This window comes from Otolemur garnettii, unplaced genomic scaffold, assembly GCF_000181295.1.
Source record: "Otolemur garnettii isolate 467f Iridium unplaced genomic scaffold, OtoGar3 scaffold00004, whole genome shotgun sequence".
In the NCBI taxonomy this organism is placed as follows: domain Eukaryota; kingdom Metazoa; phylum Chordata; class Mammalia; order Primates; family Galagidae; genus Otolemur; species Otolemur garnettii.
Genome location: NW_003852399.1, coordinates 43536107 through 43558213, shown reverse-complemented (window position 1 = coordinate 43558213; position 22107 = coordinate 43536107). Strand labels below are relative to the sequence as shown.

Sequence of the window (22107 nt, the reverse complement as noted above, 5' to 3'; positions counted from 1 at the left end):
AGGACACCACGGCGGCAGTCATTGGGGCTGAGCAGAGGTACCTGGAACACAGGAGAAGTGGGGATGATGTGGATAACCAAAGAGGGAATGGGGAGAGAAAAGGGGTGAAGGCAGTAGTTGCAGGCCCGGGAGAGCTGTGGACAGGTGAGCTGGGTGGCTGGCTTAGCACATGCTGAGAGGAAGGGAAGGGCAGCCTTGGAGGTGCCTCAGGAGGCACAGAAAGCCTGATAACTCCAACCAGAGTCTGCTGAATTCACAGCTCAGGCAGCCTCCAGCCTCATCTGGAGGTGCCTCCCAGGGGAACCCCCAATGGGTCTGCGGGCTGTTTTATACCAGACACCAGGTATACTTGACTCACTCTCCCTTCTTTTTTTCACACACTCCTCTGCCTAACGGTTTTTGCCTGACCTTGGGAAATCATGTCCTGCACAGGAAATCTCTCTTATTCTACCACTGCCACAGGGCTCAGGCCGGGCTCTGAACCCAGCCCTGTGACTATGTGGGGAGGAGAGGGAGCCCATCCCCAGCTGCTGGAATTGCTCAGCCATGTAAGGTCCTGACCCTGAGCCAGGGGACAAAGCTGGACCTGGCACTCTCAGGCTGTTCCTCACAAGGGTGGATCCTCAGGGCCTCGATGAGGATCATTAGGACTTATAAAATGCTGAAGGCCGAGAAAGCTCCTGCAAGTCCAGGCTTTATCTAAGGTCCCAGGCTCTGGCTAGCTTAAAGACCTGTTGTTACAAGTTGAACAGCATTGCCCCCAAATCCTACATCAAAGTCCTAACCTCCAGGACCTCAGACTGTGACCTGATTTGGAAATAGAGTCACGGCAGATGACACTAGTTAAGATGAGGTCACCCTAGAATAGGGAGGCCCTAGTCCTACATGTCTGGTGTCTTTGTAACAGGAAAGATGGACAGAGACAGAAACGCAAGGAGGGAAGACGATGGGAAAGATGGAGAGAGACACTGTGAAGGTGAAGGCAGTGGCTGGGGCGATGCACCTGCAGACCAATGAAAGCCACAGCCGGCCAGCATGTCCCAGAAGAGGGGCCTGGAACAGAGCTGCCTTCAGGTGGAACCAGCCCTGCCAATACCTTGGGTTTTTTTGACTTCTGCCCTCTAGAACTGAGAGACTGTATATACGCTATTTAAACCAGTTTGTGGCCCCTTGTTATGACTCTAGCAAATGAAAACACCAGCCCGAGCTGGGAAGAGGCAAAAAAGAAACATCCCTGCTGTAGGCTGGAGCATCTGAGGATCATTCTGGCAGCTGTGCAGCTGCATCCATGTCAGAAACTCTCCCAACAAAACAGCTAACAGCTCGGGCCTTGAGCCATAGTGACCATAAACCTACAGAAAGGTCACAGTCCAGGCCATCAGTTCTCCCCCTGCGTTTCACTCAGCTCAGCAGTGCGTGGGAGCAGGCTTAGAGACCGGGGTGATGTTTCAGGGTGTGCACACGGACAGACACACACACGTGGGCTCACCACGTTCATCAGGTTCTCATGGTCCCCGCTGTGCGGTCGCGGCTTCTTCTCCCTGAAATGAAAAACAAAACGTTGTTGTCATGTCAAACGTGCCCTCTAAAATAAAAAAAAGAAAAAAAAAAAACTATCCTAAATCTTCCCAACATTTAAATCTCCCTTATTTTAGGAACCATAATTTTCAAAAGAGAAAAAAACTAGACAGTTTCTTGACATCTGTCCTTGGGTGTTCGGGCCAAAAGGTGGTCAAGCCACAGAGGGGACTGCTCACCTGTCCTGAGCATCCTTTCTTCCAGGAATAGAAAATGCAAGCTGAAAACGAGAGACCAAGGCAGGGTCCTGTGTAGATGCTCTTTATACCCAGAAGACTAGCATGAGTTATACCATTTTTTTCTTTAGAAAACCCAGACAATTATCTCATCTCACTTAGAGCCTTTGCAAAGTCACACACTACCGAGGGATGGGGAAAATAAAATACAAACTTTGGCACGCCGGGAAGGGTACATGCTCTGAGGATGAGTCATATGTACTTCCAGTCTATGGAAAAGTCTGTCAAGTAAAAATAGACTGTGCTTTTACTCAGGACAGTCTAAAAGAAAGTCATCAGTTGTAGGAAATACGAGGCCCACCCAGGCACCACATGAAGCAAGAGTGACACCTAGTGGGGGCATCAGTAACTACAGCAGCGGCTCACCCAAGGCAGCCCCTGCTCTTCCTGGCCACTCAGACTGTTCAGGCACCCAGGCCTGGGTCCAAGCTGGGTTTGGGGTTGGAGATTCTGGCTTTTCCACTCCTGAAAGATTCTAGGGTGGGAAGCCATACCAGACTTTTAATTGACACTCCTGGAATTTCCTCCATGATTGAGAGGGGTTGGGACCTGGGAGGGCCCAAACTTCTGGCCCATTCCCCCAGAAGGCTGCAGGCTTTGTGACAGTTCCTGAATGTCTTGAAAAATCACTCCTCATTAGAAAGGGCTTTAATTCTGAGTGAAGATTTCTTTTTTGGGGTACTGACATTTGATATGTGATAAAAGAGAGAGATAAAAGTATAATCCTAAGAAAGATACAGACGATTGTTTCCCACATAGCATGTCTCTTTCCTAGGAAAACTAATCTGTTTTGGAAGAAACTGCAATTCTGCAATATAAATCTTCAATAGTAAACAATGCCCCTGAAGCCACTTAAACAGCAAAAATTCTCAATAATTTTCAAGTGGCAGTAAAAAGATGTACCTTACACTTAGATTTTGGCATGTCCACAGAAGGAAAATGACAATACCAGTTTTGACAACATTTGTCAAGAGAACAGTAAGAATTCCATTCTGGGAAGTTTAAAATATGTGGGCTCTTACAGTTGTTTCCCAGAGAGATCAAATACAGACTTTCATTCAATGAATAAAGAAAGTCCTGGGACCCTTTGCAGCACAGAGAAAAGTTCGTCTTAAAGTCTGAGTTTCTGTGACTGGTTATGCAGGCTTCCTGTCTACAGGGAATATGTTATTTCAAGGTTCCGGTAGACAGGCTCTTACCTCTCACAACTGGAGCACAGGAAGATGAGGAGGGTGATGAGGAAGAAAGTGGCAACAGCCAACAAACTTCCCCACAGGATGATCTGCATCTGTGCCCCGCTCAGTGCGCTCCCTGCGGGTCCCATTGTGGCAGGAACTGGCACAGCTGCTGGAAGAAGTCAGTCCTTCAAAGGTGGTGACATGGGGATGCCGAGGGCTATCCTCCTGCAGAGAGATCAACATGTCGGGAAAGTGCTTCTTGTGCGAAGTGGCAGCTTCTTACAGTTAGGTTCCTTTGGGGAGTAAGGCCTTTGGCAAAGTCAGGGAAGTGAGCACAGAATGCGGGAGACAGTGAGATGTGAAACCCGATTCTGGGCAAGCCCCTCCCATGGGCGAGGCCTCTATTCTCTGGCTTTTCCAGTGTTTGAACAATAGATGTCTTATTTTGGTATGTTTGGGGTATAGATTCTTTTTTTTTTGAGACAGAGCCTCAAGTTATCCCCCTGGGTAGAGTACTGTGGCATCACAGCTCACAGCAACCTCCAACTCCTGGGCTCAAGAGAGTCTCCTGCCTCTGCCTCCCAAGTAGCTGGGACCACAGGCACCTGCCACAACGCCTGGCTATTTTTTGGTTACAGCCATCATTGTTGTTTTTGGTGGGCCCAGGCTGGATTTGAACCCACCACCTTAGGTGTATGTGGCTGGTGCCTTAGCCACTCGAGCCACAGGCGCCGAGCCTGGGGTATAGATTCTTAACATCTTCAAATAAAGAGTCTAAGGAACACCACAGCAGATACATACATGTTTATTAAGATTCTTTTTTAAAGCCAGAACAATACAAGCAATATTGATACAGCTTTTACAAATATGTAACTCATCATCTGTTCCTGTCCTGTCATCTCTTATCTTCGCAGCTGCCCAAACCCACTGTTCTCTGAGCAGGATTAAGGTCAATACACCTAATGAAACTATGTCTTCATATTCACATGCAAACCCAGTTATCTATTTTGAGGACGTGACTTTATTTTCAGGATTGGTCCTCACTGGGCTGCTGTGAGCCCCAAATCGATTCATTTTCAAATGAATGGATGCGAGTATGCACTAAAGATACAGCCCCAGCAATAGACAAGCCCTATTCATAAACAACTACAAGTTACCCATAAAAGCTTTACCTAGTACATCTTAGCACCTGGCATGTACCAGGGACTCTGCTAAATGCTTTCCTCATTTTATCACCATCACCACCCTGTGTAGGAGGCACTGTTAATCTCTGTTTCACAGAGAAGGCAGCTAAATCCTAACAGAGAGGTAAATTCCAAGTGTCAGAGGAGCTAAGTGGTAGGGTGGGCTGAGCCCAGCTGTCTCTGACTCTTAGTGCCTTAAGGAAGCTCTTCCTCACTGGGGGGTGGGGTGGGGGCGCACTGGGACCCAAGGAGCTACTGCCTTGGTTCTAGTATAATACTTGGGAATGGAAATGGCCAGATTTCTTTTGCTAAATGTTAAGAATCGTAGAGCAGTATATCAAATTAATAATCACCTATCATGGGAGAGGCCTTGTTGAAAGAACAGTTGCTTTACTCAATCTAGAGCATTCAACATGAAAAGTAACAGCCTTTAACTTAATCTCAAGTGTCATGAATAAAGTGAATAAATATTTTTGTCTTATGATAATGACACAGTATTTTTCTTGAAAAAGACGGCCAAGGTTTACATTTTCATTTGCTTCACCCACAGAGCTGTAACTATATCCAGCCGTCAGTGGGCGCTAACATCAGGGCCACTGAGAGTGGCTCAGGGTAAGCCAGAGTGTACCCTGAAAAGGAGAAAATAGGAGCCCTTCCTGTTCAACAGAGGCAGTTAAACTGGAGAGAACCATCTCCATGTGAAACATTACCACATTTATTTGAAAATTCCAAGTTGGAGAATAAAAAGCTTGGAAAAAAGAGAAACTTTTATCTCCAATGTATGCAGAGAGAATTCCGAGATGAAGGTGATAACTGTCCTCAGTCTTTGAATAACACAAACATCTCTTCTAATAATGCAATATAATTACATAAAACTCCCTGTATGATATATGAGGTCAGACAATTAAGTTCTCGAACTCATTCTAGAAAAAGTGCTACAGATACCTCACTGCTGACCATCACTACAATCACCTTCATAGCTCCTCTTGGGAAGCTATGCACAGACTCCAGCACCTACTCTTTCCTTCAAAACAATTTTGGAAATTTTTTTGGAATGACTATCAGAGCTGTCATCTTATGGCACACAAAAACATGCAACAACGATAATGAACACCACTCAGCAAGACACTGCCATATGTTGACATGTACACAACTGTGAAACCCTGATATTCCAAGGTTATGAAACCTTGCAGAGTTGTTTGTACAGTGCTGCTAACTTAAGTACATGGTGGCAAGTTTGTGAACTTAATTGTTCAGACCTCATATGACGACAGCTCTGATGATCATTTTGGAAAAAGAACTCCAAAATTGCTTTGAAGGGGGTGGATGAGGGGCTGGTGTTGACCAGTATCCCCAGGGAAGTGCCTCAAAGGTGACCATAGTGATATTTAGCAATAAGGTATAAGGTACGTGGTGCTTTTTCTAGGACAAGTTCATGAACTTGTTAGCCTTTGTAAGACCTCTTCCTCCTCTGTTCGGTTATATGCTATGCTTGTAAACACTACAGGCATACAGTAGTAAACAGTCAAATTACTTTTGTGTCTTTGCTTCTGGAGAGCTATACCTGAATGAAAATAACCATCTCCCATGATTTGTGGATGCAAAGAATAATTTCCTTTAAATTGAGACTAAAATTGGCACCATAGTAGGCTTTTTATATACATTCAACCACGCACTTAAATCATAGTCACTGATGAAAAATATATAAAAATATATAAAATACAATTTTATGTAAGGGTCCAAAGCATAAAACATTTAAAGAAGCACAGAGAAAAAGTTGTCTATCTCTTGAGCACTCATTCCTTCCTTCACTCATTCGTTCACACAGGTTAACCGATGCCTATTTATTTATAAAGTGCCAGGTTCTTAGAAAATAGTTTGTCATGGGAGTTATTCAGGAGCCAGAGACCATCCAGCAAGCCTAGCTTGGGATCTACTGTGCCCTTCTCCATTTCTGCAGGTTTCTTTTTCTTCTCTCTCTCCCTAACAGGATGCCAGTGAGAATCCAGAGATACGTGGGGTGCCCAGCCTATCAGGACAGTGCAGGGAGAAAGAGGATGAAAGGGGATTATTATAAGCTACTGAATAAAGGATGGAACTCAGAGGAAATGTGTCAAAACTCTCCGCTCACTCCCCTCCCATTAGAATTTTCTGAAAAGCCACTGAAAGCCTTTTCCTAAAGTTCTCACCGTGGAGAAAAATTTCATGATGAACAGAATGATCACCATCTGGATCCTGTGGGGCACATTTCTGAGTCACATACACTGGAGTCAGTTGGATAAGGGCTCCTATCTCTCAAACCCTCTAAGTGCCACCTCTGCAGGAGGACTGTGGTGACACCAGTTGCAGTGGTGGTGGGCAGCGCTGGCAGGTCGAGTGGTTGCAGAAGCAGCTACTACTGAGCAGATCACTTTTGGGGGGCTGGCGGGGTGTGTGGGGAAACCCGCACACACATCATGACCTCTGATGCTCACGGCAGGCCCCTGGCTGGGATTTACTCCAGTTTAGAGATGCTCTGAGGCCCGCTACTCTTCTCTCCTGGTCTCCTCCTTGTATTCTGAACTTCTCTTTCCACAACTCTGCCACCCATCCTTCTCTGGCTATCTTCTTACATTTTGGAAGTCCGTCTACAATTGAGCTGAGACTGCGTCCCCCTCCCCACCTCCTGGCCACCTGTGTATAGACCACCCCTCCCCTAGGTGTGCAGATTCACACGCACGACTTGGTGCTCTATCTTCCTAGGGGGCCTGAAGGTGAAGGCCTCTATGGATGGTGCAGGGCTTTCCTGCCAAGGCTGGGTCTTCATGCATTGGTTTTATTGACCTTGAAATACAACAGTTAGGGGTCCCCATTTCGTCTGAGTAGGGAGTGTGGTGCCAGTGTCTTGTCCTGCGGTGGGAAGGTTTTACTCAGGATTAGTGATGGGGGGAAAGAATAAAAGGAGTTGAGGCAAAATGTCTAGCAATAAAAAGGCACCCTGAAAAAAATGGCCTGATGCAACCAGGGAATTTTCCAGAACATACACTGTCCCAACCAGGCTCCCTGTGGAAAAGTCACCCAGGGCTACCCTTTCCGCTGACACTGTTACTGGCCCAGGAGGACCACCTCATTTCTTGCTAATTCTTATACCAATTAAGATACATTCTCACTATTCGTAATCATCTCTACCAGCAGAAATACCTGAACATTTTGGGAGAGCATCTCCCATATTTTTTTGGTAGAGATAAAATTGAAGCCTATTTCCTTCAATCCTCTTCTTGCCTGATTCCATAAACTTGCATTTGACTCCAGGATTTTATTTCTTCAGAATTAAAACCTGGAAGCAAACAAGTTGTTGTTCAGTAGGTGAGTGGCTAAGTAAACTGGTACTTCCAGGCAAGGGAGTATTTTAATGAACAAGGAATTAATCAGAAAAACCTGCCTTTTACTTGAGCAGCAGGTGCCACTTTTAACCACAAGATGGCAGCAGCGTCCTATTCTCGACCCTGATTAGCCGACTCCTTGGGGAGAGATGCTCAATTATTCTTGTTGCTTATACCTCAGGCTTGGCATTTTAATTATCTTCATTAGCCTGGACTATCAGCTGCCAAGATCAATTCCAACAGCAAAGAAAATAAAACCCAGATGAAATGAATGCACAGTGTAGATAAAATGGCAGCTATTTATTTCTTTGGCCAAACACTTTCAACAGGTAGGCGCTCTGATGATAGCAAATTCTTTAAATAATAATTTGGTGGAGCTGGGATGACCAGTGAGGTCAGCTACAGGAGCAGATACTTTGTAGTTGCTGAGAAGCAGGATCAGGTCCGCAATTACAGTCATGGCCATTTTACAGCTGCTGTGGCCAACTCATCATCAGGCGAGACGGAAACCAGCTCCACCCGTGACCTCTCCCTGTGGGTGGAGTAAGGAAGCGAAGGGCCCCAGCCACGCGGGCACCCCTCCTGCCTCACCACTGTCGGGTGTGGGAGCCACGTGGTAAAAATGACACTTCTGGGCTACAAATTTAACAATGACCAGCGGGGCAAATTTTTCATTCTGAGAGACTCATAGCCGCACAGGCTAAGGCTAAAGAAAACTCTTCATAGAATTCAAAGGCCCCAGGGGGAGCTTTAAGCTAAAGCTTTTACATTCAGTAAACTTCTCTTGAGATCACAGGATTCTGATACAGATAAGCCTGCGACTCTGAACTTCACATGAGAGAGTGTCTGGTGTCAACATGGGAGTCGCCTACACAAATGTTTACTGTTCCATCCTGCTAAGGAGCAAAGGTTTTCGACTACACAAAGTTGTTATCAAGATTTCTCAATTTCACTCCTTCACTGAGGCGGGGAGAACACTCCCAAAGAGCAGGGTGGTGAAGGACTCTAAGGTGAGACTTTCTAGCTTATGGTTTCCTGGATCATTCTGTAAGGTCCCTGGAGAGCAGCACCTTGAGGCTTCTTTTTATAGCAGCTTAACAATGAACACAACTGAAAGAAAGTAGAATCAGCCTGGGAGAATATTTTATGAGGAGAACCCCCCCTCCCCCCGCAATTGAAACAACATCAAAAATACACTACTGGGAACTCATCAAATTAAAAAGCTTCTGCACAGCCAAAAACACAGTAAGTAAAGCAAGTAGACAGCCCTCAGAATGGGAGAAGATGTTTGCTGGTTATGTCTCCAACAGAGGTTTAATAACCAGAATTCACAGAGAACTCAGATGTATTAGCAAGAAGAGAACAAGTGATCCCCTCTCAGGGTGGGCAAGGGACTTGAAGAGAAACTTCTCTGAAGAAGACAGGCACATGGCCTACAGACACATGAAAAAATGCTCATCATCCTTAACATCAGAGAAATGTAAATCAAAACTGCTCTGAGATTTCATCTAACACCAGTAAGATTAGCCCATATCACAAAATCCCCAAATCACAGATGCTGGCATGGTTGTGGAGAAAAGGGAACACTTCTGCACTGCTGATGGGATTGCAAACTAATATGTCCCTTTTGGAAAGTCATCTGGAGAACACTTAGAGAACTAAAAATAGACCTGCCATTTGATCCTATAATTCCTCTACTAGGTATATATCCAGAAGACCAAAAATCATACTACAATAAAGATATTTGTACCAGAATGTTCATTGCAGCCCAATTCATAATTGCTAGGTCATGGAAGAAGCCCAAGTGCCCAATGACCCATGACTGGGTCAATAAATTGTGGCATATGTACACCATAGAATATTATGCAGCCATAAAAAAGATGGAGACTTTACATCCTTCATGTTTACATGGATGGAGCTGGAAAATGTTCTTCTTAGCAAAGTATTTCAAGAATGGAAGAAAAAGTATCCAATGTACTCAACCCTACTTTGAAACTAATTTATAGCTTTCATTGGAAAGCTATAACCCAATTTTAGCCCAAGAATACAGGGAAAGGGGAGAGGGAGGGGAGGGGGGAGAATGGGCGGAGGGAGGGTGATTGATGGGATCACGTCTATGGTTTATCCTATGGGGGTACATGTGAGTCTTTCTAAATGTAGAATATAAATGTCTTAACACAATAACTAAGAAAATGACATGACGGCTATGTTAACCAGCTGGATGAAAGTATTCCAAACTGTACATAGAAACAACACACTGTACCCCATGATAGTATTAATGTACACAGCTATGATTTAATAAAAAAAAAAAAAAGAAAGTAGAAGCCTTAACATCACCAGACCAAACTGACTCTGTTACCAAGATTTACCACTAATGAGAAAAAGAGCCAGACTCTCATTCTGAGAGCAAGTTATAAATCCTGACGGCCGTCTGTCAGCATAACCTGATTACTTCTGCACATACCAAGCCTATCGAGCCACACAAAGAACAGGAAAGCTGACCCCTCTGGGGGAGGGGTGCATGTGGCTGTCACTTACCTTTAAGAATACATTAAACTTATCTTCTAGAAATAATATAGTTTACTGTTTATAAAAGCTCTGCTGTTTTGTTTTTGCCTTCAGACAAGCAAAAAGGCAAGGGAATGTGATGGGTGAGGAATGACTTCTGAGGTTGCTTTTCCTCATATCTGAACTTGGAAGCCAGTTTCCAAGGTTTATTTTAATAGCGATAGAGAGGGAGACAGCAAAAAAAGCCTGGTCTTTCTAGACGTATGTATTACATGCATTCTAACTGAACTCTGAGACATGCTAAAATATTCAGATTAATTTGGAGTGTTCTACACTAGTGGGTGAGGACACAGGTCAAGGGGCTTCCTTCAGCGTGAGACGTCTTTAGAGAATGTCTGACAATGTGTGCAGCTTGGGCTTTAGTTTCTACCACTTTCTGCCTTGCATGTTTGCTCATCTGATCTAATTTAAAAGTTCCCCCAGGGTAGGGATGTGTCCACCTCACTTCCCACCATATTCCCAGCATCTACACCGTCTGGAAACTGAGAGCCAAACAGGATATTTTAATGAAATACATGTTTCTACAGGAAGAATGGTGAATAGATTCCCAAGCGAACTCTCAAAATGCAAGTTTTAATTCATAATTTATGTGGTAAAGGAGAGAAGGAGACTAAGAGAGATGAGCACATTAAGAAAACAATTCAGAAATAAGCCAAGTACGTTTTAGGTCAAAAGCTTAGCCTGGAATGAACACAGCCACCTGGCTTCTCTGTACTTTCACCAAGGCAGCTCAACATCTTGGGAGAAAAGTCGCAATGCTGGCAATATAGGTGTCGCTGTATGTGAATCACCACCCTTCGCAGGTCTCTGGACGCTGGTCAGGTCACTGTGTCCCCACACTCTGACACTGACAACTTCCCACCATCCCCAGCTCCTAGTACCCTGATATAAGCCATTCTCTTCCCTCCGCTACAAGGGGGCTACACCTCAGACCGATCAAAGGAACGAGCAGCCTTTAATACTCCTGGTCGTCCTCCAAATGTGTCTTACCTTATGAAAGCCTAATGTCCTTTAGGGCTTAGCTTCATGTCACTTCCTTGGAGCAGCTTTCCTGATGAACAAACCCTTTCGCCTCTCGAGTTTAGGGAGGCTCATCTTTTACCAGCCTTTTCCTTCCTAGCATTACTTGAAATTAAAGTTACGAAGTGATCTGAGTGCCTCTTCAGCTGCCCCAAACCCTAAGAGGGAGGAACCAGATCTATCTGTTCACAGCTATAGCCCTAGGGTACAGCTTAATATTTGTCGAATACATGGTTAAGAGGGGAAGATCCTCCAAGAGCGGGTACATATGACCAGGCTTTCAAAGATGGCAAGGATTTAAAGGAGAATCTTCAGCATCTTCTCAAATGACGCTGAAATTGAATAGCAACATAAGGCAGCAAGGTGCTGGCCTCATCCATCACCCGGCCAGGGCCCTTTCCCACACATAAGCAATCACCTCTGGCTTTGCCCACGTTCCCTCCAGGGTCTCGAGAGGCCGGCTATGTATTAGTGTGGACTCCCAGGCTGGAAATGCAAACACTGAGAAACCCAGAGGAGTATACACTCAGTGCTGGGCACAGTTTTTTGTCTTTTCTGAGACAGATTCTCACTTTGTCACCCCCGGTAGAGAGCCGTGAAGTCATAGCTCACAGCAATCTCAAACTCTTGGGCTAAAGTGATTCTCTTGCCTCAGCCTCCTGAGTAGCTGGAACTACAGGGTCTGCCATGCTTGGCTACTTTTTAGAGATGGGGTCTTGCTCTTGCTCAGGCTGGTCTCCAACTCCTGAGCTCAGGCAATCCCTCACCTCGGCCTCCCAGAGTGCTGGGATTACAGGTGTGAGCCACCGTGCCCGGCTGAGCCACTTTTCAATATATCATTTTGTTTCATCCTTCTGCACATACCGTCCTTTGATGTGGGTGGTACGGAATTGATTTTATGGATGAAGAAACTGAAGGTCAAAGTTAAACATCTTCTCTAGAGCCAGCCAGCTGCAAGTGTCTTGACACAGTGTCTGCAGAGCTTTCCGCCCGGCCCAGCAGGTGCTCTCATCCCTGGCATGTTCACAGAGCCCAGGCGTCTGTCCTGCCTGGAACAGCACCAGACAGGTGAAGACAGGAAGCCACACCCATCATCCTGGCAATCTTAATTTCACTCTATCAGGACTTGTTTTTGGCACCAGAGAGAAGAATGTTCACTCCCTTCTGGTTTGCACACTTACTCCCAGCCACGCATTAATCATGGGCCTTCCTTTCGAGGGATCTGGAAGGCTTCACAGACCTCAGCCCACCAGCTATGCTGTGATGGATGTGGTGTTTACACGCAGGCTAGTTTACTGAGACCAGCATTATTTACAGTCACTCCGGTAAGCACTGCTTTGCACTATTTTTATTTGGCTCCTGAGGCATGGGGATTCCACCACTTTTTTTCCTTAATAAAAGACTTCACCAAAAATATACTTCAGTTTTTCTTTTGCTGAGAGGTTCAGAAATGTACTGTTTGACATAAATGCCTCTTAATCCAATCCCCTACTCATGGGTCATGATTTTGAACAGGGTACATTCCTTTTAATACTTGTTTGGACCAGGCTAATTACAAACGCTCCCCTCTGTCACCTAACCCACGACTTCACTGACTGCATGTTGAAAGATGCTTATTTTGGGAAAAGTAAACTCTCAAGATTGGAGAAGTAGAATTTATGAGGAGACGACAACTTAAGCACGTCAGAGGAACACAGCAGAGATGTTCCTGTTTGTGACACCGGCTCATTGTGAGCTGGAGACAGATAAGGTTGCCTGTTGTCTCTTTCACACTAACAGATGTGCTTCCATTCGGAGGGCCGCTGACTTAACAGTACTCTACCCAGGCAAAACATCCAGTGCTTAAAACATCATGGTGATTTTTTAAAGACACCAACAATTCTGTATATCATAAAATACCCAGACCAAATATTTTTTGACTCTAAAAAGTAGAACCCAAATACTCAAAACACATCCCTGCAAGTTATTTATTGGTGTTACTAGGAACAGGGCTGCAGACATGTCTCAAGCATGACTAGCTTGATTAACTTACATTAGAACTTGCATCTGGTAATGTACAATCTCAGGGCTTATCCTCCAAGTTCTCTGCTGGGAGAGGTCAGAGAAGGCAGATGACTCCAGGGTTATGACTGTCCTTGAAGAAAAGGACATGGTCATCGTTTTTGTAGAGTGGAGGTTCCCCAAGGGTGGTTCCAATTGACACCACCTGTGAACCTGTGGAAAATGCAGAATTCTGCACATCTCCCACTCTTTATGACTCAGAAACCTGGGGGTGGGCCTGGCAATCTCTGTTTTAACAAGCCCCCCAGGTGCTGTGATGTGTCCTAAAGTGTGAGAAGACTGTTCTAGAACTGTGCTTCTCAAACTTTAATGCTTTAAGACTTTGGGGGGTTTTGTTAAGCTATAGATTCGGATTCAGATGGTCTGGGCAGGACTCAGTAGTCTGCATCTTTAGCTGGTGCCCAGGCGCTGTCCAGGCTGTGGGCATGTGAGCTACGTCTGGAACAGTGCTAGTGGGGACGCTTGTCCTTCCAGCTGTGGTTGAAGGGTCATGCACCCAGACAGTGCACTGGAAACTGGCGTCTGTCTTCCTCAAAGTTTATGTGACAATAAGCTCGGAGCTTCTGTATACTAGGAGTCTTCTTGGTACCCCTGCAGAAACTTAAATACAAGCTGGCTCTTTGCCAGTCCTGAGTCTAATAAAACGCAGTGAGTAGGTAGATCCCTGTCATGTGCAAATACAGACCAGGGCCTACTCTGTTCTTTCCCCAAACTGCTGTGTGGCCTAAAACAAGTCCAAAACAAACAAACAAACAAACCCTGAAAAACTCCCTGAACCTCGGCTTCCTCTTCTGAAAAATGCAGTCGTTTCTAAAATTTCTTTCTAGCCCTAGGCCTCTCTCATTTTATGAGAGCAGACCATGGTTCCCGAAGTCTCAGACAAAAATGCAGGACTCCCCCCACAAAGGCAAATGTTGCTCCAGCAAGAACCTTAAAATTCTCCATGTGATCAATAGTTTCAACTCCCCAGAAAGCAGTCTTAGTAATTCCTGGGCAAACCTGATGAGGCTGCACCAGTTAAATGGATGTCAGGAAGAGAAATCACAGGCGGCCTTTTCAGTCAGCGTGTAGTGCCGGGAATCAATCCTGGCAGCCCTTCCTAAACATTAATTGCACTCTGGCAACAGACCCTGGCTGTGGGGCTGACTTAAGAGTCTCTTTATTTTTTCATTAACATGTAGTTGGCATATTTACACATTTACAATTCAGATTTATAATAGCCTTTCAACAAAGTGCAAGGACAGAACCCAAATATGCAGATGGTGCCTGTACAGGTAATGAAGAAAGAAAACACTTCTCCTGGGAGGCTGCTGAAGCTTTTTAAAGGCATATGCCCAAATTTTGGAAAATCTTACACAGACAGCAAGTTTGAAAAGAATCCATCTGATTTATAATCTCAGTACCTGGTAAGTCTGAGGAGGTTCCAACTGTGATAAGACATTCTGGAGCTTTCTTTCTATCATTAAAGACAATCTGCTCCTTGGAGCGTGTTTCACCAATTTCTTGACTAATACCTCTGATGAGATTTTTTGATTCTTTGATACCTTGTCATTCATTAAACATATAATTGCTAAATACCTACTATGTGCCCAGCATGATTCAATCTTCTGATCACACCGTGAGTATACTATACATTGTAATTAAACTTTGCAAGAGCTTAAAAAAAAATGTTTAGAATTAAGTTCCTAATACAGACCACAAATGACAAACAATTTATTCTTGAACTCCAAGCTTGTGAAATCAGAAAGGAAAAAAAAAAAAAGAAAGCCACAAGTCCTTTCCCTTCTACCACACTGATCAGAAACATTTAGTCAGAATAATTGCAGCTTGATTCCGTTTGGCTTGGCGGCAGAGGCTCCATGGAATTGATGCAGCTGCAGTGCCCTTGGCCTGATGTTGTTTCAAGCTGAGAACTGTCCCCAATGTGTCTGGTGGATTCCAAAGACAGCCTTTGCGTGTTCACAGGGTGGAAAGGACCTCCTCCCACGTGTGCGTTTGACCACAGCCAGGGCCAGCGGGATCTCTGAGGATGGGCTGGGTTCCAAGGGCCAGGTACCTAAATACAGCCCACCCCCTACTGCTCTGAATGAAGAAAAACTGATTTCATGTAAAGCGTAAAAAAGAAAATATCCATAAAAGAAGTGGTGCATGCACTTAACATCACACCACAGCATAAATGACTGGCAACAGGCCAAGTCCCTGGTGAGGGGAAGAGAGGGGAAGAGAGGAGGACGAGAAGGCTGATGACAGGGACACAGGACGTGGGGAACGGGCTTGGGGGGCTTTCAAGGAATTTTTCTCTGCTTTACCACTTTGCCTGGGGGGACTCTGTGGAGGTGACATATATGTGTGTGTTTACACGTACTTGTGTATGTACTCCGATACACGGATTTTCCTGTCCTGTTTTGCCCAGTACAGGGAAGATAACGCTATGGGGAGAGAGAGGTATAACAGAATAGTAACCCTACAGAGACCTTGTGCTTACACAGTCCAACAAGACTGAATCGGGACAAACTCAATCAACAGAATCAATCATGGTCTTTGAAGAGGTCCTTGTTCATTTCAAAGGCTGCTAATACCTTGGAGAGTCAAAAAGACTTTGGACTAGATAGAAAGGCAATACAACCTAAGCTGGAAAGTCTCAAGTAGAGACATGTAGGACAGAAGACCATCTCCCTTCTCAGCAACAGAGTATTCTTAGTCAACTTTAGTGCATGAGTTCTTGTGGCCCTACCCAGTAACCAGCCTGGACGTAGATTAGAGTGTGTGGCCCTCAGGCCCCTTCACTGCCACCTGCACCTCCCCTTTTCAGTCTCAGGGGTGTCACTCACTTTCCTTCCCAGGAAAAGATGCCTTCTAGATAGAATCCCTCACTTCTTCACATTTCCCTAGTCCTGCTTCATAACACCTGGGACAGCCGTTAAAGTGCTGAGGCCCAGGCCAGCCCCTCGGATATTTGGATATAGTAGATTTGGAGTAGGGCCTAAGAATCTGTGTTTTTAACATGTATCCAAAGTGATTTCAAAGGAGACCATTCTGAGCCCTGCACTGCCCTTGAATCTGTTTTCTACTCTTCCTTCCCCGCATGAGCATGGAAGTGCCATCACCTCCCTTGCCCCTTTCCACCTCACCAGTTCTGTAAACATGCCTCACTGTACCCTTGGTTCATCCTGTGAAAAGAAAAGATTTCATGCCACATTGAGTCCCCATAGGGAGACGTAGCGAGACTGCGAGGTCCACAGAGAGAAAACTGTAGGCAACTCTTCTCCTTACAAAGCCATGTAGCTAATGTGATTATAAGACCTTATAAACTGAAATAAAGGTGATTCTGAACATCTTCATAGCTAATGGAAAATACCACATCATCTTCCCCCAGATTTTCTGCTTTATTTGTGTATCATGAACAAAATGAAGGCTATGGGCTAAGGCTGTGTTTATAAAATCTTAGAGGATAATGCATAGAGTTTTATATTTTGAATGTTACAGTGGTTTCCAAATTGAAGAGTCTTATATGGAACTTACATAATAAGCCACAATATTGAGAACTTTTTTGGAGAGACCTTAGGATATGGATTCATCAAATGTTTTTTTTTTTTGCAGTTTTTGGCCAGTGCTGGCCTTGAATCCACGACCTCCGGCATATGGGGCCGGTACCCTACTCCTTTGAGCCACAAGTGCCACCCATCAAACTAACATTTTAATAACAGCCTTTCCCCTGGCTGGGTCCAAAGCTCTTTGTATGTAAGGCAGTCAATATGGTCACTCTACCCCAATTTCTCTGGGGAAAATCTTCAGATTGCACAATGACAGCAAACATCAGGGTACTGCCTTGATGCCTCCAGACCCCTCACTTCTCTGTGATACCTTTTCCTTCATTTTCTGGAAAGGGCATTTTGAAATGCCTTAAATGGAAAGCTGGAAAGCAGCAAAGCCTCAAGCTTTTCAGACTGGGAAAGGCTTATCTTACAGATGTGTTGTGGTAAACTCAGGAAAAAAGTGTCACCACATCTCCCAGGGGGCTTGAAATTAATGTTGCTAATTTAATAATAAAGGAAACATGAATATTTATGGAAGACAAGGCTCTGTTAAGAACTTAAAACATAAAACACAGAAATTCAAAGAAATTTTGCAAGTGGACTCAGAAATTTGAGTTCACTCTTCTCTGTCATTGAGAGTTTTAGTAGGTCAGGTTGTGCTAAGAGCATATGCCAGTGGCACCTCCTAGAGGTGGGAGGTCTACACTGCATTGCCCAGGCAGTAGCTCTGCCAATGCCCCCTGAAGGGAATGCAAACAGTGGGATCTGACCCTGGGAGGGTTACTGTGCACTCATTTCTTAGGACTTTGTTGCAGGAAAATGTCAAGACAAATGCCGTATACTTAAAAAATGGGAGAAGTGTTTTCAGGACAAAAGAAAAACTCATCTAGGAAAACCAAGGTAGTTATGGATATCTAGCAATTAATATTAGGAAAAGACATTCCTATTTTTAATAACTGGATTAAATAATCTAAGCTATGTTGCTTCATTCCAGCTCTGTTTTAAAGCAATTACTTGAGATGATTATGTGACTTCTCAACACCAATTGTAAAACAATACATTACTACACCTTAAATGAGAATGACTCAGTCCTTTTATCATTATATTTCTTAGGCGTTTAATTCTTAGTAAGTCGGTTGAAGCATTATACTATATAGCAGAAGCAAGCAGATTTTAGGACAACTGGTCTACTAGGAGTCACTGATACACTCTGCTTCACCTTACCCAGAACAAGATTAAGAACTATGTAAGACATTCTGCAACATTCTACCATAAGTCTTTGACCCATAGCCAGGATAGATCTAAGACATCATGGTGTCTGATTTCAGTATAATTCCCAAGCTATTAATACTCTTCCAAAGACTGTATCATAATACTACCACTGTAAGAATGAAAAAGGGCAGGGATAGCCTGACAGATCAAATTATAATCTTTCCTATGTCCTAACAAAGTGGTGTTCTAAACCCCTAATTTATCACTTGGTATGGCTTTCAGACAAAATGAAAGATAGCCTCATGGCACTGGTAAGTGGAATACAGACAGTCCCCAAGTCACAAACCTCCTCTGACTTATGTACAGCTCCCACTTTCAAACGGAGGCTATTACAGGTAGTAGGTAAATGTACTGATGAATGGAGGTCATTACTGTTAAGAACCTCCTGTACTGTGGCTGCAGATTGAGTCATAAGCTGTGGGCTACATTAGGTAGCAGCTGAACTTACTAACATCATACAAAAGCAGGTTTTATAAAATAGTAATATAAGAATGTCATGATTCATCTGCATTTTTGTGTTAAAAGTATTAATGAAACTGTTCTATTGTAGACATATTAAAAAAAGCTTCATATGTTGTTGGATTCAGAGATTTTAGTGCTTGGAAGAAGGTTTTATGTCTTGATGAATTAGTTTACTTTTTTTATAAAAATTAAACTGTATAGACAAAAATCATATTTCCTTTATTCTTTTCCCCTCACACGGCTGGCTGGAAGCTCAAAGCTGTAATTATCCTCAATTACAGCAATTACCTTCGTGTAGAATGTAGCTCTTTGTTTCATCTCTCTACACCAACCCCAATTACAAGTTTGTTATTTCCTAGGTTTTGAAAAATCTTACATGTGTCTTTGTTATAACACCTTCAGTATTTTTCAGAAGCAGATCTTAATTTCTAAATAATGGATACATGAAACTCCAAATTTAATTACCATTGACTATTACTTTATAGACTTAAAATGCTCTGAATGTCTACCTTACAATTCTGAGGGAAGACAAATTTTCAAATCTGTGAACAATAAAAGAAATAAGGGAGGAAGGAGAAGAAAACTGTCCCACCATATGAACCTTTGGAACCATAAATTCTAATTTCTAAGGAAATAATGAGGGAGGTCTCCAGATAATAAGATATGAGATGCCAAGACCAATGTGATTAAAATCAAACCAACGTTATCCTAAAGATGACAGGGAATTATTAAATTCCTTTGAATTAGACTGGTGACTAGAATCACTTGGGAAACTTTAAAAAATGCACTAATGCCCAGAACTAACCCCCAAATTTGGCTCAATTGATCAGGGATGAGGCCTGGACACCGGTATTTGTTAACGTGTCTTCAGATGTGTATGTTCAACCACATTTGAATATATGGTCAGGGTTGAGAATCACTGAGATGTATCATTTGTGCATATGCTTAAACACTTAACTAGCAAATGCTGTTTCATTTTATTTCTTTTGCAGTATTGGAAGAGGGCATGATCAGGATGTGACAATATAAATGGACATAGCTCATTGTTTCTCTTCCCGTATGAGTCTACACCAGGAGTCACAGAAACCAAACTTTTGCAAATGTATATTCTTAGGTCAAAACAGAGCACCCAATGACTTTATTCCAGAAGGTAGTAACTCACATGACATAAAGACTCTGATTCAGAAGATAAAGATTTTGAACCATGTTTTTTGATTATTTGCTGAATTATTTCTATGCACTTTCCTCTGCATCCCTCAAAATCCTAAGCTATACAGCTGTTACAATTTATTAGGGAAATTAACATAGCACTATTTTTAGGTATTTTCAAATATAAACATTGCAACAAGAAATACATAAAATCTTCTGACTCATCATTGGATTGAGGCTCACATACCACTATGTTTGGGCTGTATATCTAAGCTGACCTAAAATACATTAGTTACTATCCCCTTGCAAAATGATCCCTACTTTTTAGAGGTAAAAAGTGTACTAGAAATCAATATGTTATTAATGATAACTTTTCTTCATGCTTTAGGCTATGCTAGCTTTTCTATTGATCATCACTGCTTAAATGGACACAGTATGCTGTGTTCAGGTCAGTTAGACGAATATTCATTGACGGAGTGTCATGGGCCAGGTGGGGCCAACTGCTCCAGCTTCAGCTGGTTCTCTCTGGCCACGACCTTCCATGGGCTTTTTCTTTCTAGCCCTGAAACATATGGAGGTTCTTTTCACTTAGAACTTTTATACCGGCTGTTTATCTCCTGGAAGGATCATCCTTCACATCATCATTCAGCTGGTTCCTCCTCCTTTGTTCACTCCGGCTCACACATCGTGTTCTTAGGGAATCCTTCTCCGACCAACTCTTCTAGAGCCCGCCTGTCCAACCCTTGATCAATGCAGCCTTCTTCCCATTACTGTCATCTTTTCTCGTAATCCTTATTTTAAAGCATCGTATTGACTGATCTTTGGGTTTACTGTTGCTCACATGCTCTCTAGAATATACTCACGCTGAGTGCAGACTCCCTGTTTGTCTTTGTAGCTATAATCCCAACACCTACAACAGTCATAGGTACTTAGTAAATATTGGCAGAGTCGATGAAGGTATATCTTTTCAGTCTTGCAAGAAGAGCATTGAATACAGTCCTGTATTCTTTAAGGTGGAAACTACTGATGGTTAATGGCAAATTAATGTGGGTATACAGCTGCAATTTCATTGTAATCTACAGCTCTCTATGCAATATGCACATGTGGGGACTTTAATTAGATTCACAGTGCTGGCTACTTTTGCAGAGAAGGCATTTTTGCATCCTGTGCCTTGCTAACCTTTGGCTGGCTCTAAGCTTCTGCCAGACAGAGCTTCTGCCAGGGAGAGCTTCTCCATTTGAACATCTTGCAATCTTGGCTGTTCCTTTGAATTTCCCGCAGAAAGCAGCTAGATGTTAATGTCCAAAACTGTACTTCCAATGCTCTGGTGAGGTTTCTTTAGACCACTTTACTGAGGGTGACACCATGTTTATTTGCTGAGGGTCCTCAGTCTACCCTTGTAAGGCTTTTAAGTCTCTTGCTATCATTCTGTTCCCACACATATTTGGCTGGAGACAGGAGCTACACTGCAAAAAGCATCCATTCAATGTCAGTTGACTCATTATAGCCGTGGCTCGCTGTCAGTAATCTAATCCTTCCATTATTTCCACAGGATACTAAGAGTACTGGCCAGGAAGTCAGCTGCCGTATCTTCAGGACAAATTCCACTGACATATGGAATAGACAGTTGGGTACTACCACTATTTTGAAGCACTTCTGTTTGGTCTAGACTAGCTTTTTAGGCCATATTGATAACACACTGCCAGCCTCCTAACATGTGCCGAGTTTTGCATGTCAGCTCCATTCAGTATCTTCTGTATTTAGTTTTCCATTCAGCATAGAAAAGTATATTTGATACCACTATCAAAATCAGCTACATTTGTATCTTGTGAAACATGCATAGTTCAGTGCCCTTGCCCAGAATAGGCACCCAATAAATATTAATTTCTCCTGCTGCTTCCTTTGCTGCTTTAACAAAATCTTATTCAGAAATACACTTGAAGAATCTACATCTTACTGCATTCAGAGCAACTGATTCTGCTCTTATGATTTATATCTTACGACCTGAATTTAACATGGCTTTAATTAATGAAGAGAAATAATCAGATACCAGCTGATTATTGAAAACTTCATACACATCAAGTTTTTAAAAGAAGCAGGTTCTTCTGAATGCAGTGCTGAATGTTAACAACATGAAAGGAGGCACAACCAGACACTGTGCTGTGTGATGCAACAGGAGTGCTAGGCATTGGCTATGAAACACAGGTGCAGTGTAAACCTGCATTGACTAAGCCTCCAGATCTACCTGCCAGACCTAATCCTGCTACAGTGTGAACCTGCATTGACCAAGCCTCCAGATCTACCTGCCAGACCTAATCTACCTACAGTGTGAACCTGCATTGACCAAGCCTCTAGACCTACCTGCCAGACCTAATCCACCTACAGTGTGAACCTGCATTGACCAAGCCTCTAGACCTACCTGCCAGACCTAATCCACCTACAGTGTGAACCTGCATTGACCAAGCCTCCAGAACAACCTGCCAGACCTAATCCAGCTACAG

The 22107-nt window shown here is 43.5% G+C and overlaps 1 protein-coding gene across 2 annotated transcripts in view; it reads right to left on the bottom strand.

Annotated features, from left to right (window-relative positions):
• PAG1 (phosphoprotein membrane anchor with glycosphingolipid microdomains 1) overlaps positions 1-22107 on the bottom strand; it is a 140834-nt gene that overhangs the window by 13950 nt on the left and 104777 nt on the right. For both annotated transcript variants that reach the window (XM_023517711.1, XM_003782529.3), the window contains exons 5-6: positions 3014-3217; positions 1490-1541 (exon numbers count right to left, since the gene is read on the bottom strand). In XM_023517711.1, the coding sequence (XP_023373479.1) occupies positions 1490-1541; positions 3014-3138 (177 nt within the window). In that variant the 5' untranslated portion in view covers positions 3139-3217. The remainder of the gene's footprint in view (positions 1-1489; positions 1542-3013; positions 3218-22107) is intronic.